General features: G+C 38.6%; 1 protein-coding gene across 1 annotated transcript in view; it reads left to right on the top strand.

Annotated features, from left to right (window-relative positions):
- Window positions 1–17,406, top strand: part of LOC149185646 (single myb histone 4-like) — a 182,086-nt gene that overhangs the window by 55,307 nt on the left and 109,373 nt on the right. The window contains exon 2 of the mRNA XM_089410754.1: window positions 4,074–4,285. Coding sequence (XP_089266880.1) covers window positions 4,074–4,285 — 212 coding nt within the window. The remainder of the gene's footprint in view (window positions 1–4,073; window positions 4,286–17,406) is intronic.

Below are 17,406 nucleotides of genomic sequence, written 5' to 3' on the forward strand. Positions count from 1 at the left end.
ATTTAGGTCTATTATTGTATCAAGATCCTTATTATGAAGATTGTTATACATAACACATTTTTCCTTAGCATTCCATTGTTTTTCTTGCATAAAGGGAGAGTTTTTACAGTAACCTTCGCATATAAGCTTTCATACACGAGGCCCATAAGCTATCAATTCGGTTTTAACCTTATCTCCCCACTCATGAAAGTTTGTTGCACTCAACACAGGTACACTTTGATAGTCCATGACTCAACCAAATCTACCTTCAAGCTGTTAGTCTTATACAAAAGGAACCGGGCTCTGATACCAACTGATGAACACTTGACAAAACTGGGGGGGTGGGGTGAATCAGTTTAACATACTCATGGACATTAATATTCTTTTCTTCAAACTCATTAGTTGAAACATTACATGAGCAACTTAACAAATAATGACCAACATATTGAATATGTGCACAACAAGTAATAAGCAAACCAAACCATCACATAAACACATAATAACAACACACATTGGCACCAGATATATGTGGAAACCCATAAAGGGAGAAAACCACGGTTTTATTATTGTTGTGATGCAAAGACAAGCTCGTACTCCTTATTATATCTGATTTTCTATAGGCCCCAACCTACAGGACGCTGCTACCTCAATTTTTTGCACGCTGCAACATGCAAGGAAGCTCCAAATCCCATATGATTTCTGTAGGCTACAACCCACAGGAGGCTCCAACTGGATATTTATCAAGCTTCAACTTGAAAGGAGACTACCATCCCCTTATGCAAACACGAAATAACAATGTATGGGTTTACCTGGTCATAAATTTTGCATATCTCCATCTTCTTCCCTTCAAATCTGCTTCACATCAACTTCATAAGTGCTAGGTCTCTAATGTTTAATTGTTCAATCAGCTCCCACACATTCATCCATTCTCAAAACTATTCGTGCCTTCCAAAATCACATCTTTTATAGAGATAGTTTTCTGGCTGTTTGTATTCCACATAGGAATATGAAGTGAATAGGCTTGACTCTTTGCCTTCCACTCATTCGTTTCCAAACTCATCAGACCTTGAATATTGAAACACAAAAATAAATAATCCATCCAACATTAGTTTCAGCCACATGTAATGATTAAATACATCACACTAATGGCAATATAAAATACCAATATTTATCATTAATGCATCACACTAATATTTGCAACATGTTTGCCTTTGCATTGGAGTCTCGCCTTTGCATCACAACAATCAAGCTTAATCAACATATTCACATCATACATTCTTCAATATAGAAATCTCTGCAACTTTATCAAAACATTTCAATGTATCACAACACCTCATTGACAATATTGCCAACAAATATATCTATCAAGACAAAAGAAACAATAGTAGAAATCTCATTTGATATGGATGAAGCCATAGCTTGCACCACATTGCAACAAGCAAGGTCAAGTGGAGATAGAAATGCACTATTCCAAATTAAAGTTCAAGTGAAGGATTGAAAGGTAATTGCTTTGTTTGACAATGGTTCTCAGCTTACTTTGATTATTCAATCCTTAGTAGATTATAAGATAAGATAAGATAAACATACTACTGTCCAATGGATGACCACAAAAGTAGTCTAATAGGATTGTGTTAGGTACATTGATGTCGATGCAAAGCGGAATGCTAAAGTGGTTCCTATATATGACAAAATTCAGTAAGCAAAAGAACATTCTAATCTAAAATCCTTGAAGGCCAACTCCAAAGAATGAGGAGGTAGTGTAGGAGAAAGATGTACAAGATGAGTGGTTCATTAGTCGATGGTACCAATTGTAAGAGGTGATTTTGCACCACTAGAGCTCTCTCCCCTAAAATCTGAGGTTGAATGGAGAAAACTTAGCATAGATGTTTTGCTATAGAATAGTATTGCGAGAAGCTTGAATGAACATTGTGTAATTGTCTAGAAGGAAGGGCTCATCGCTAAGGTCTGAAAGATCTCGATTGGTGACTGTACTGTCTATTGGAATGAGGTTTGGTTGGGTGGCACTGTTGGGGTCTCAGAGAGATGAGAATAGAGCCTTGCGTTCTCATCGATCTTGAATCATCATCTCCATCTTTTGCTTGGTTCCCTGATTTGAGAGGATTGTAGATGAAGGAAGTAATCTATCGAGTAGAAGTTGATATTTGGAGTGGATTTGGTTGAAGGATTGAAGTGCAAAGATGAAGAGCCTATTGCATGTATAAGGCCAAGCATCTCTGGTCGAGGTGCCTAAAGAATCAGCCAAGTGGTTGTGTCTCACGGAAAGGGCAGTGGAGTTGTCCTTGGGTTTCGTAATAAATTCGGTAATGGAAGATGAATTGCTCCGCAGTCTCTAACTCATGGAGATGCTAACACTGGCAGATCTTGTCTGAGCTGCGAATCTGGTGGTCAATGTTGATCCATAATTTATGAGATCCAACTCTAAATTGGCCTAGGGGTATTTGAAAAGTGTGCATCCAATGATGAGATGTATAAGGGGTTCAAATAGTGAATCTATCTCTCACGAATCAAAACCATGAAGTGCTCAGCATAAAATGGCATCTTTAGATGTAACCTACCCTAAGGGTTGGTCCAAGTGACTCCCACAAATTGCCTGTAGATGTCCACTTTGATGATGATGTTCAGCTCCTGTCGTGTAGGTAGAAGGTGAATAGGTGTGTTAGTGATAAACCATAAACCACCAGTTTCCATGGAAGATGATTAGTGGTTAACTAGAAAAATCACCACCTAAAGAATCCAAAGCCTCAGCTTGGATCCTTTCCAAAAATGAACCATTGAGAAACTTCTCACCTTGCACCTGATAGGGGGGAATATCAGATATCAGGCTTCAAGTTTTGAAGTCTTATCAGTCAAATAATTCAGTCAGCAATTGGGAATTTCAGCATAGCCACTGGTCTCCTGAATAGAAAATATACATTTATTCAATGGAAATGTTCATACATAGCAGCTGTTCACTTCCAGACATTCAGATATTGGTGTTTTTTCAAGCATATCTTGATCCAAACTCAGTTCAACAGTTTCATATTGAAGATAAGAAAGGTTTTTGGTACAATTATTCAGACTTGTGATTGAGGTGGGGAATGTTAGACTGTGAGTCCCTAGACGATCACGAAGTCCGAGAATACAATTGTCTCGTAATTCCTATCTTGATGAGGTGTTGTGATGATCGACTGATGAGTTGTCAGTGTGATCTATATCTAGATCTAGATCTAGATCTAGAAGATCTAGAATGGTCATTGATGTATTATAATTTCAAACCTTGAGACCAATACAGTATAACAGAAGGGCTTGAGGCTTTTTCTGCCAGTTTGCTTGTTTTGTCTTGCTTATGTTAATTTTTAACACATCAAAGCACTTGGAAGAAGAAAAGTTTGAAAAATTCAGAATGATGCTTGGGCTCACGTACAACCCTTTGGCTTAAGGGGGTAAATGGTGGACATGATCCTTTGGGATTTTGGTCCTTGTAAATAAAATTGTAAAGAAGTAGGAGAATTTGAAGACAAGTGGACTCTTGGATAATGAAACAAAAAGTAACTTAGTTGTATAAATTCAATTGCACATTAAGAGAAGACCATCAAATTTGGGAGTTACCTCTGACAGCAGGCAATGTCTGTAAATTGGAAGCAGACAAATTTTATTCTATTTAACACAATTTTGCCCTTTCCATATTAATTGAGCTTCACTATGAATTCCTGGCTATTAGTTGCATGATGCTAATCTGAAATTTAAACCGGAACCAAGGACAATTAAAAACCAGAATACATCCTAATATGTGTTTTTTAAATATAGCAAAAAGTTCAAGTTTCATGATAGAGATATATTTTCAATGTGCATGGTGTTGTTTCCATGTTTTAAACTTAAAAGGTAAGTTTGTTACATCTGCAATAGTGGAATTTAGCAGATGCTATTCCAAAAGCACTTGGTGTACGTCTCCTATATTTTTGGGTATTTAATGTTGCTTGGTTGGATTTGGTAGCATTTCTTTACTGGAATTTTTTTCTTCAATAACATTCATATTGGAGTCCTTTATTACTTGCTGTTGTCTTCTTACGTATTTGCTTGATTTACTTGTACAGGATAAGTGGCGCAATATGAGTGTGAGTGCTAGTGGCCAAGGTTCAAGGGATAAGGTAAAGACTCCAAGAGTAAAAGCTATTGCCTCTCTGCCTTATTCATCAGTTACTGCTGAATCTACTTCTGTATTCTCAATAGAAGCAACAACCTCAACAACTCCAGATAATCTTATTTCCCCTAGAAGTTCATCAAATGGGAAAATTCACTCACCAAGGTAACTCCCAGTCCAAATTTGTTTAGGGTAAATGCCTCTTTTTATGTTTGGTTTCATGTATATGTGTTTTGTGTCTTTTATTTCTCTTGCAATTAACTGGTTGGTTACACTTGAAATTTCTTCCTTGTCTTTGGTTATATTTGAAACGGTAATTAATTTACCTCTTGGATGTTGCAAATGCTTTCGTAACTTCAGGGAAGTTTCATTTGTAGGCATTGCTTGATGTAATTGAAGATCATCCAATCATATAATATCATTATTTTCTGGTTATTATTTTTTAATGTTATCTGGTCAAATGTATCAGAAGAAAATACTTGTTTGTTGGATTACTGTTCCGTGATAAATACAATATGCTATATTTATATATTTAATATATATATATATATATTTTTCTAGCCTTTTATGATTTTATACTCTTAATAACTACAAGTTGCTATTGTATATTAGGTTTGTTGATTTTCTATCTTGATTGTTTAAAGAGTTGATATGTTGGCTGGGTATTTGTGTCCTTCAACTACTCTAGTGAAACATTGGAGAAGTTGTGTCATTTCCTTCATAAAATTTGTTTGTAACGTGTTCCTGATTAATCTTGCACTTGAGTTATAAAAGCCCCAAAGCGGTGCAAGCGTAAGGGTAACTCAGTGGGGGTTTCTCAGTGTCACGGAAGTAGTTCTCTCTCCCCATTTAGATTGGCTTTCCTCTGGCAGAAAAGGGTATCCCTAGAATATGTTCGTTAAAGCTGTGCAATGAGGGCATAAGGTGAAATGAAGATCTAACTTAAGCAAAATGGAAATTGTAGTATAGGTAGATAAAGTGATGGATGACTGAGACTACTGCCTATCCAAATTGGGTAAATGGAGTCAAAAAAGGAATCAAGAGGGCTGAAATTAGATGTGGCTGGGGGTAGGGAGAAGTGCTGTTACAAGTTACAACATGCCAAATCTTAAGATGAATGCTTGAGTAATTGTTCAAAATTGGAAAAATGGAGTCAAAAAAGGGATCAAGAGAGCTGAAATTAGATGGCTGGGGGTGGTGAGAAGCACTGTTACAACATGCCAAATCTTACAAAATGCTTGATTAAATTGTTGGAAATTAACAAATTTTAGGCCCTGTCAAAGTTTTCTATGTATGTGTATGCTAGGAAAGAGAGTGATCTTATTCCAAGCTTAGAGGCACCTCGAATTTGTTCACCGAATGACAAAATACAATGCTTCAAATTTGAAACTAAAAACATCAAGGAGATGAATTGGCAAAACCTCATTCAAGTCTTTCCTCAATAACTAGTTGCTCTACGATGGGATCCTTGTCGTAGCATATTTAATAGAAAATTCATGCATAAAAAAACAGCAAGATGAATGAAAAGCATAAGTCACACTTACATTGAAATTTTTAGCTTGTCACATTCACCTTCCAAGTGATATTCAATTAGGCTCGAGAGATTTATCCCACAAATCCAAACATTGTCAAATGGAGAGAGCAAATCCTTGTACAGTTTTCCAACTCAAGTCCTTTTACGATAAAATAGGATTTGTGTTTTCTAGATCCACTTATTCATCCTATGAAAACACAAGATGAATATTAAAAGGATTAAGATATTACCTAAGAGAGTCACCCAAGACCAAAACGCCCTCATTAAATACTAGAGTAATGAGGCTAGATAAGTGAGAGTGCCACATGTCTTCCTCCTCAAGCAACATTTTCACACAAGCCCCTGCAAGATACTGTTTTTTCTCTTCTTTTTTGGAATGCTTTCTGAGGGTAACCTCTAATGTTCGCTTTCAATAAAATATTGGTACATGGTAAGGAAGGAGGACACTCTGCAAGAGAGGAGAATTCTCATGGAGTTTGTGAAAATGCCAAATGTCAATCTTCTACATAGAGGTTGCTCTCCAACAAGGTAATTTAGCAAACCATATAATGTAAAATACCATCTAGAAGAGGTGCTCCCTTGGGAAGTGCCGCAAGGTAGTTGATTATGCCTCCTTGGAGCTTGAGCCATATCAATAAAATAATCCTCAAAAAATGTGCTTTAGATGAATGTGTTATGAAGACCACATTGGCTAGGTTAAACAACAATAAAATACTGCTTGAGGAGGTGTGCCTTGGGAGAGTGTTGTCAAATTTTTTAGAGGCCCTAGATGACTGCTGGCCTATGTTTATCTCAATTTAATAAATCAGATCTGAACTTATTTGATCACAGAAATGAATATTTATGAACTTGCAGCGGTTGCACACAGGGCTGGAAAAATAAACAGTGTAAACAATAAGTGAATTTTTCTCTTCAAATGAGCTTATCATTCCAATGATTGAAGCTTAAAAGGCACCGCTATGGTCTGCTGTAACTTAGCAGCTATAGACTAAACAAAACGATATAGAACAAAGAACTTAAGAAGTATAACCTTCTGAATTAGAATTTCGACTCTGCTAAAGGAAGATAGCAGCGGCCACTGCTGTGCAACTGTATGATGTTGCTTCTGTGCGGATTCCCTCTTGCTGTTTGGCACAGTGGATCTACATTTTAGCTTCTCCCGTCTTGTCCTATTTATGCCTTCAGAGAGAGAACTAATCTCATCAATTCTAGCAACTAATTTCCGATTTCTTAGCAACTGATCTCCTTAATTCTATCAACCACCTTACGTCAACAATGAGGTGTATGGCTAAGATTAGAACAAATCTAATTCGCTAATATTTTAGAATGTTTCAGTTAGATTTCTAAGACTAAGAGAACATGGAAAATCTGAGTTTTACTTTTAGTTTTTTATATGAAATTACAAGATGGTATTATTTCCCACCTTTACTAAGTGGTCACTAAAAGTTGTCTTGAATTCCTTCTTGTGTGTTCACACCTAACTTGCAAAAGAACCTCTTGCTCGAGATATATTTCTTTGAAAGTGTGCCAATAATGATCTCCCTCAATAAATGTGCCAATAATACCTTGAGAAGTCAATCACGCCAAAAATAGTAATGGTAGTTAGACGGTTATATCCAATGCAATTACCAACTCATCCCTCTAGTGTTAAAAATGGTAATGGTAGTTAGATGGTTCTATCCAATGCAATTACTAACTCATCCCTCAACGAATGTTGGAGAAATGTGTGCAAGAGGGTCTAGTTTGGTTGTTGTAACGACCTCCAAGAGGGACGATCTAGGAGCATGTTTAATGATAGAGATTTGGGTGCAAGAGCTTCCAAACTCATGAAACCATGTGCCAATGGCATTGGGGGAGGTGCATGAAGAGTGCATGTCCTCCAATACAAGCATAAAGTTTGCTGAAACCACATATCATCATGTGAACTCATATCAAACCACAGGGTGTAGATCAAGTGACCCTTATAAAAATCAATTTTGCAAACATCGACATCGGGATGAGCGTCCTAGAAGAGGACAAATTGCAATCATCCTAGTGCAGGGAGCATAAGGGTTACACCTCAGAGATGAGCAACAGTCAAAGCAAGTCATGTCAGCCTTGAAGAAGATCTCAAAGATGAGAAACAATCAAATCAAGTCATGACAACCTTGAAGAAGATCTAGTACAGAAGGAAGGAGAGGCTTGGAGGAAGGCCACATAGTGTAGAAATTGGAGGAGTTTTGAGGTAGTGTTAAGGGTTGTTGCGGCGGGTCAAGAAGCATTAATCAGTGGACCGAAAAACTCTAGGGCACGGAGCAAAGTTGCATCACAGATGTAGTATGGCGTCACAAGTTGTTCCTTGCTAAGTGGATGAGGTCCTAGTTTAGGACAAAGGTGGAGCAACCAAAAGAATAATTGTTTGGGAGGGCTATAGTGGCATGCTCCAAGTCCCAAGTGCAGACTTAAGGACTTTGGGTTTGCTAAAAGAGGCAGAGGTTGGTGAGCTTAGACTAATTCTTGAAGGATGAAGAAAGGAGGTCAAGGAAGTAGATCACATTCAACCCAAGTTCATTGTTGGAGAAGTACTTTTAGCAGTGATAGGTGGCAACCCTCCGTGCCCTAAGTGTGTCTTCATCAAGCAACGTAGGAATACACTAGTGGGAAGAAAGTCCCTAAGAAGTAGTGTCCTTGAAGGACTAAGGAGCAACTACTTGGGCAAGAAGTCCAAAATGAGCTGAGGAGCAGCAGTGGGCAGATTGGAGACTCAAGGTGTTGATGTGTTGAAGCACTAACAATCAGTTAGAGTGCAGATTGGCGCTGAGTTCAATGACCTAATGGAGTTGGTTCATTGATAGAGGCAGATAGGAGTTGCTGTAGATCCATAGCCAAAGGATCTGGCAGATGTGTTCAGGACACGTGGACTGAAAGGGCTAAGGGGTGCCATATCAACAAGTAGGTCAAGGTTGTCTTGTTCAGGGTAGATTGGTGGTGATCACGACAAACACTAATCCCTAGTTGTTGTTGTCTTGTATCAGTAGATATATGAGGGTCTTTATCCTTGGTACGAGAGCCCTAGACTATTGTATTATCAGTTTGTTAATATAACAATGTTGGGCTGTACAAATTGTAAAAGTTGTATATATTTGTGCACGTGTTGATTTACAGCTGTATATTGTTTCGCTGTGCAAAGTATTCTTGTTGTGATACTTGGATTGGTAATGTTAGTGATTTAAGATTCTATCCTAAACTTCAGTATCGTGGAAAAGCAACAATAATTATACTAAGGGATACAAAAGGCATAGGCCCGCATACGTCTGAATCTATAAGATCCAACACACTCTTGGCACAACCTTTGTATGGGTCATACCTCTTTGCACTAATCTTCAGTAGCGCTGTCATTGTATCCCTGAGCACATTAAATGCTCGACAATGAAGGTGTGTCATCCTCTTGTGCCATAGGTCCCCCAAGTCACAACTCGGTCTCACTAATGCTCTCATGGGCTCAAACTGCCACTTTCTCTTGCGCACACCATTCATCTTTCCGCACTTGCCCTTCGCCCTTTGGGTTAGATGTAGGAGTTCCCTTTGTAGAAGGTCTCCACATACCCTCTGTCCTCCAAGGATGATATTGACAAGAGGTTCTTGGTTAGTCTTGGAATGTAGAGCAATTCTGTCACTATGAGGGGTTTGCTAGAGTACCTTTGAAATGCGACAACACCACGATCCGCTGCCTTGTACTTAGCATCATTTCCCATCTCAACGTGGAGATCAATGTCCTTATCTCGCAACCTGGTAAAGAACTCATGCACCCTTGTCATATGGCATGAGGTGCCACTATCTATGTACCACACTCCTGTGGTCATTGAGCTCGATAGGCATGCAATGAGGCTGAAGTCTTCCTCAAATTTGCTCAAGAATTCCTCAATCTCTGATGAGGCCACCACTTGTGACTTGGTCTTCTTCTTCTTCTTGTTGGGACATTGACTCGCAAAATGCCCCATCTTGTGACAGGCAAACCACTTCACTTTACGGAAGTCCATTTGCTCCTTTCCCTTGGAGGTCACCCACTACTGCTGGAGTCCTTCTTGGGCTTGTCCTTGCCTTTGTCTGCAAGCGCCAAGTTCTCATGCTCATTCTTGGATGCACCACTCTGCTGAGGTCCCGCTTTTGTTTCTTCTTGGATGAAGTCATCCCAGAACTGCTCCTAATTAGGGAGACACTCCCTTGCCACAATCCTCTTCACGAAAGCATCCCATTGCTTCGTTAATCCATTCACTGCTATGCGCACCGATTCTAGGTCTTGTATGATCACCCCCACAACTGCAAGCTCGTCCCTTATTTGGGTAATGTGAGTGAGGTACGAAGCCAGTTCTTTTGCTCTGGCCATCTTGGTGCTCCTCAATTTAGCTTGGAGTACCATCTTTTTGTTTTGGTTGTTGCTTTGATAGAGCTTTGTGAGAGACTCCCATGTTTCTTTAGTAGACTTCTTCCTAGAATGGTGAGAGATTATGTGGTGTTTCACCTTGTCTAAGCTGATGTGTCTAGCCTTCACATCCCACTTCTTGTACACAAGCTGTGTTGAATCAATTGGAGGATGTTGCACCTGGCCAATGAGATCCTAGATCTCATTCTCCTCCAACACGAGAGCATTACACTCTCTTCAGGTTGTGAAGTTCGATGTACCCTCTAGCTTGTCCTCAAAGCGCAATCTTGTGGCCATGACTGAAAAATATCTACTTCACTCAACCTCTGCACTAACCTAGATCACTATGTTGCACAACCACAAGTTGACCTCTGAACATTGTGTCAAATCAGTTCCCTACTATTCAAGGACACTTTGATACCATGTAAAATTTCCTAAGCCCAATGCAAGAATTAGTTCCCAACAAATTTTATACCCATAAATAAATTGCAACAACCAATAAATTCTAATTTGTAAATTAACCAGTATTGGGCTCTTTAACAAATAAAATGCACAACAAAAACAATAGGAACAAAAAGCACACAATTGACACAATTTTACCTTGAAAATCCCCAAAGGGGAAAACCAACAGTGAGTTTGTTGTTATTGGCTTAGAAAGATATGAAATTTTCTTACAAAAATTACAAAGCTCCACGAAATAAATTGGCACAACAAATATCCAACAGTATGGCCTCACCAAACCCTGCTGAAATTGATCCCTATGTAGTTCTTGTGTCACCTAGCTCGTGCGACTTGCGCCATTCATCTCGTGAGGCCTGCCTCAATCAACTCGTATGGCTTGGGTCACTGCTCGTGCGACTTGTGTCACCCAACTCATGACGTCTTGTTTAACTTGGCTTGGTTGTTGATAATTTTCCTGGTAAAATCCCTTTGTCTTCCACCAACAAGTCACTCTCTCTCTCAACAAATCGATCTGCCCAATTCACCCTGTCTCAATGATGTGCCTTCACCTCATGGATATGACTTATATCAAACTCCCTTGAGCGTCCTAATCTAACCCTAACGCTCCAAAGAGATGGAGGGTTGATATCATCCCTCATCTCACCTCATGAGATCAATGGCTCAAATTAGATCTTGGTCACTTAAATTATTTACCTCCATAACCTTAGACTTTGGCCCAATAAGTCAACAAAATAATATAACACATCAAATGTACTTTTCCTAAGTTGAAACTTAGGAGTTTAATAATCACTTACTCCACTTAAGCAAGCATCCATAAGGCTGATTAATGTTCTCCACAAGCTAAGGCACCAAGCTAATGAAGAATACCTCTCGAGCTACCATAGCTCAATAGTGACTAAAGTGGGTCACTTAATGGTTTAATTAAAAGAGAGCCATTGATCTCACGATTAGATCTTAACTGTTGAGAGTAGGTTTTTGGCTTATTATTTGCTGAGTTTCACCAAGCAGAACTTGAAGATCCCATGGCCCAATGAACATGGCACTCATCATTTTTTCTTTAGAAGACCAGAAGTCAACAAAAACATGTTGACCTTTTCTCTCTCCTCTCTCTGCTTTCTTCTCTCTTAAATGTTGCAACCCTGTGGGGAGTTGTATTAAATGTCGCTAGTATGATAATCTTTTATAAAAGGTTCATGCAACTTGGGACTTAATCGTTGAGTGAGTATCTAAAGTGTTTTTTTTTTCACTTAGCTAATTATTCTTGCTTTTCAGCGATGAAGAATTAATTAGAGTTTTTTCACTCGTCTACCTCCAAAGATGAAGTGATGGCCTGATGACTGAGCCCTGGGTCTATCCTAGTGCCTAGAGTCGATGTATATTATCATACTAGGACATATCTAAAGTGTTGTGAAGTTTGACTAGGTTTTCTTTAGGATTTTTTAATAATTAAAAGTTCTCGCAAGACGAAATTTTTAATTAAATTATTCAAAATATTGTAAGTAAGTGAGACTAAAAGACGTTGGGGGTGTAAAAATACTTAAAAATCATGCTCTCCACATCAACATTCTTCTAAGGTCCACCTTGATGGTCAAAAAGTGACTTCTAACCCCTCAAGAAACACTTTTCCTATGTTCGTGGTGTAAAGTGGTGAAAAAAAAATAAAAATTAAATAAGTGTTGAGAAAATAAACATATCACCAAGAGAAATTGAGGTGGAAATTCAAGTCAAAGTAAATGATCAGTTAAAGAGTCGTTGGATGATGATTAGGAAACCACCTAGACAAGTCGAGCTAGCAGTGCATGACCCATGAGTTTACCAATAGTTTGAGGGGACAAATTCCTCCTTTTCAGCAGATCGAATCCTCATTCAACAATCACGGGTCTCTTGGCACATTTAGATGGGATTTGGTTGGGTGAAGTGTCACTCAATGTGTTATAGATCTAACCCAAAAAATATATGAGAATAGAAATAAACCCAAGAATAATAAGATCCAAATATATAAATGCTTCACTTTATTGATATCAAAACCCTTAAGGTAGGGCAACACCATACATTCACTCCTTAAGGAAGGAGAACACTTCACAAGCCATATGCCTGTTCATACAATAATTCCTTGACATCTCTCCATGTGGAGTCTCTAGCCTCTATATAGGCCTCATGCATACAATACCATGGGTCATTACCATGGTTCCCTCATCCATCAAACTAATACCATGGGCCCATTACATTATTACTAACTACTGGTGGTCCCTTACATGATATGGGTTAACCACCTTATTTATTACTATGGCCCATCCCATTATTACATTATTACCTTGGGTACTTCCCTTGGTACCCCATATTACCCCCCCTAGGTATATAACATTCCACCCCCCTTAGCATGTTTCGTCCCTGAAACATGGGAATAACACAAATAATAAGATCTACTCAAAAGAGTAGTTCACTGTTATCATGCTCGTGCATCTAGCCATCCAAGAGAAAGGTGAACCCTCGATCTCGCTGGTGCCTCGCTCGCTTGAGATGGAAGTTGATCGTGGTAGCTCTTTTGTGTTGATGTATAGTAGGTGGACCTTCGCTCCTCTCTATATGTCCTGCGGGGGTTGTTGTCCTTGTGGCTAATTTGTTGCCATCTTGTTGGTTGTTTTCTTGCTGGGTGGTGTGGGTGGTGATATGCTGACAGTGTATCTTTCTTTAATTCACCACCTAATGGAGCCTGATTGGTATCTGACACATGTTGTGGTGCCTGCTGTTGTTTCTTGTCTTCCAATATTATCTCAACCATTGAGTCCTCATTCGATGTAACATTTTCTGCTTCAACCTCTTTGGACTCTACCTGTTTTTCTGGTACCTGATTTGATGTTTGTGTTTGGTTGTCGACCATCAATGGCTCATCATCTGATATGTTAGTCCCTGGAACATCTTCTGCTTCAACGTTCGTGGACTCTACCTGTTTATTGATGGAAATGTCCTGTAATGTAATTTTCTTCTTTTTATACCAGAGCTTCATGAATTGCTTCTGCACATTAATATTGATAGTACCCACCTCTTCCATCCAAGGGTATCCCAAAACAACATCCACATTAGCCATATCTGAAGCATAAAAAATAGAATGCAATACATACTTGTCCATAGAAATCTTCAAATCTTTATAAACTTGAACATCCTCATTATCAATATGTGCGGTTTCAATGTGTTTTGCTGGAACTTGCAATGTTTTGCCAAATTAACACTGATAAAATTATGATTGCAACTAGGATTTATAGAAACCATGATCTTCTCCTTTTGAATCAATCCATGAACTTGTAATAAGGATATACCAGTAGGAAATAGCCCCACATGTTTCTCATTATCTTGTTTTCTGGCATGAGACCATCTGTTTAAAAGTAATTTTTCAAATTCTTCATCGGGCAGGTTGGAACACTTCTTTTGGTTAAGTAATCCCCACCATGTGGCTGCCTCATCTTCAAAATTAGCCACTGCCAACCATTTCCAATTGTGTTTAAATAACCTCTTTTATTCTTTTATGTATTCTTCAATAGTAGAACCATTATCTTTTCCTGTAAAACCCATGAAGAGGGTTTTGAAAAAATTCACTTTGCGAAAGTTTGAAATTGTCACAGTTTAGTCAATATAGCTCAGAATCCCTATTATGACCTGTTTTCATAAATGAAACAATCATTCTGCATCTACCCATGTGATAGAAATCTTGATCCAGGCACTAGAATTTCAGATCTGCGCTGCAACTCTCCCGTCGTCACCCAAAAATTCTGAAAAAAGAGCTGATTTTAAATCAACGATATCTCCCTCATCCGGACTCCGATTCAACTGATTTTTTTTTTGAAATCGGTTATTTTTTCACAAAGAATTCAGATCTACAATCAGATTTTGTAGATCTTGCACCAGGACGTCCAGATCTGCGTCGCAAACTCGCTGGCCCGAAAAATTGTCTACAACACCACTGATTTTTAGATCAACGATATCTCCTTCATTCAGACTCCGATTTGACCGTTCTTTTTTTTTGAAATCGGGTATTTTTTCACATAGAATTCAGATCTACAATCAGATTTTGTAGATCTTGCACCAGGACATCCAGATCTGCGCCGCAAACTCGTTGCCCCGAAAAATTGTCTACAACACCACTGATTTTTAGATCAGCGATATCTCCTTCATTCGGACTCCGATTCGATCGATTTTTTTTTGAAATCGGGTATTTTTTCACATAGAATCCAGATCTGCAATTAGATTTTGCTGATCTTGCACCAAAACATACAGATCTGATCTGCAAACTAGCTGCCCCTGAAATCCTGCAAAAAATAAAAAAATATTCTCCACTTTTGCCCAAGAAAGTGCTCTGATAACACTTGTTATAGATCTAGCCCAAAAATATATGATAATAGAAATAAACCCAAGAATAATAAGATCCAAATAGAGAAATGCTTCACTTTATTGATATCAAAACCCTTAAGGTAGGACAACACCATACGTTCACTCCTTAAGGAAGGAGAACACTCCACAAGCCATATGCCTGTTCATACAATATTCCTTGACATCTATCCATGTGGAGTCTCTAGCCTCTATATAGGCCTCGTACATACAATACCATGGGTCATTACCATGGTTCCCTCATACCATCAAACTAATACCATGGGCCCATTACATTATTACTAACTACTGGTGGTCCCTTACATGATATGGGTTAACCACCTTATTTATTACTATGGCCCATCCCATTATTACATTATTACCTTGGATACCTCCCTTGGTACCCCATATTATCCCCCCTAGGTATATAACACAATGGAGGAGTTAACACCCCTTCCACTACAACGACTAACACATGGCAAGCAGGCTGCTAATACACACTCTCCTACAACTAATACATAGGCCAGCCTAAAGAAAATACACAACACAGGATTGACACTTGTTGCAAGGTGTCAGACTTGGTTTTGGTTGAAAGTTAAGTGGGAGCTTGCCTCCCCTTCACACCACTCGAATCACACTTGGCAATACATAAAGAACATACTACCATTTAACGAGGGAGTACACACAGGTTGTCAAAGTGATATGTTGGCTAGCAAGGAAACTCGCACAACCAATCTTATGCCACCTGCAACAATTCGATACACATATGGAGATTTCTCTAATACACTTGAGGAATTCGACCTCCTTGGGATCTTCACTACTTTGCCACTTGTTGGTTCAATTTTCATTGGGAGTCACTCCTAATTTTGTATAAATAAACCTCTAGAGCTCTCATTGATGATGGTTGGGAAGCTAATGCTTGGATACATGCTGTCATTTTGTTCTTGCTTGTGATAGTAAAGTCTTTGGAGGTTCTATCTTGGCATGATGTTGGTGATCTTTTCTTGATGCAAGGTATACTTGTGTTGTTTTGAATTGATTTTATTGCATTTCCATTGGTAGATCAAGGCTCAAATAGGGGCGGTATTGCCTAGCGAGAGGCAGGCAAGTATTTGTATACCTTCTAATGGTTGTGTGAGTTTGAATAAGTGACATTGTGTACTTGTAAATAACACATGTTATCTTACTCTCTTGCAAATATATTCCTTGAGTTTGCTAATCGTTGAATGCAGGTATCTTAACTGAAGCAGAAGTTGCCATTTGAAAGATTGAAGGTTTGGGGAAATTGTTGGTTAGATCAACCAACCTTCGAGAGCTAATATGGTCGTGATCGTGCCATCACTAGGGGCAACCAAAGACATCCAAATGAAGGACTTCAAAAGAAGCTCAACATCTTCTATTTCCTCAAAACTCTAAAAAATTTCTTTCGTTACATTATATATGGATTGATTGAAAATCTAAGCTATTTGAAGGCTAATTAGTGGCTGTCCTAGATGTGAAAATTGGGAATCCCCGAATCACTACTGCAACAACTGATTATATTTCTCCTACTAAATCAAGTTATTTACAGTATTATATGGTAAACATCGAAATAAATACAACTGCATCCTTCACAACTTAAATAATATGCGGAAACAAGAACTGAGCAAGAAAGAAGTAACACACACAAGTGACACTGTTGGTTTTGGACAAATGTCCCCGAAAAACCTAATGTGGGAAATCCGGTGCAACAACTGAGGATTTGTATTATTATGTAGTAATTTCCGAGTACAATTCTTTGAATGCCCAAAATGGCAATCTTATACAGAGATCTAACTGGACAAAAGGATAGTGAGATGATCTCACCCTGTCACTGGGAAAACCGACATTGATGTGTGCTGGAGATGCACCTCTGCGCTGTCTTTCCGCAGTATTGCATCACACCCACACAGTTATTGTGCCATTGTTGCTAGGACTGCGCTGCACCTCCCCTTGATCCTGTGCTCGCTAGAAACTTCAGCCGTCTGGCCTCCCGGTCTCACACCTCGTCTCCGACACTAGATCCCAACTGTCTGAAGAAATTTCAACCCCCACTCTGGTTATCAGTTTTCATTATCACTCCATGCATTTAGTTTTAAATCCAAGCATGATAAAAATTCTAAAATCTGGAAATGATAATATTTTTTGAAAACACAAATTTAGAGATTTCACAACTGCTGAAATTGCAAAATTAAAACACTGTAAAATTATGACAGCCACACACAGAAAATAACACAGTGATTTTTGGTCAATGTGACCTTGGAAAGAACCCCCTACAACTCTTGGGGAAAACTAGTTTGAGAGTTCTTCTTTATTTCTGATAATGCTTTTACAGAGAAACTAAACTACACAGTAAAAATACTAGCAACCACAAATTACAACTTATCTCGATTTCCGTGCTTGAAATCCACCTCGAAAATCGTGCCAATCAACAAATAGCCAAAACAAAAATTTGTACTGCAATAAAACAACATTAAATGCTGTACGGCTAACCTCGAAAAACGTGCC

Source organism: Pinus tabuliformis, chromosome 3_1, assembly GCF_031772625.1.
Source record: "Pinus tabuliformis cultivar Carrire ecotype Pingquan chromosome 3_1, CPIR1, whole genome shotgun sequence".
NCBI lineage: Eukaryota > Viridiplantae > Streptophyta > Pinopsida > Pinales > Pinaceae > Pinus > Pinus tabuliformis.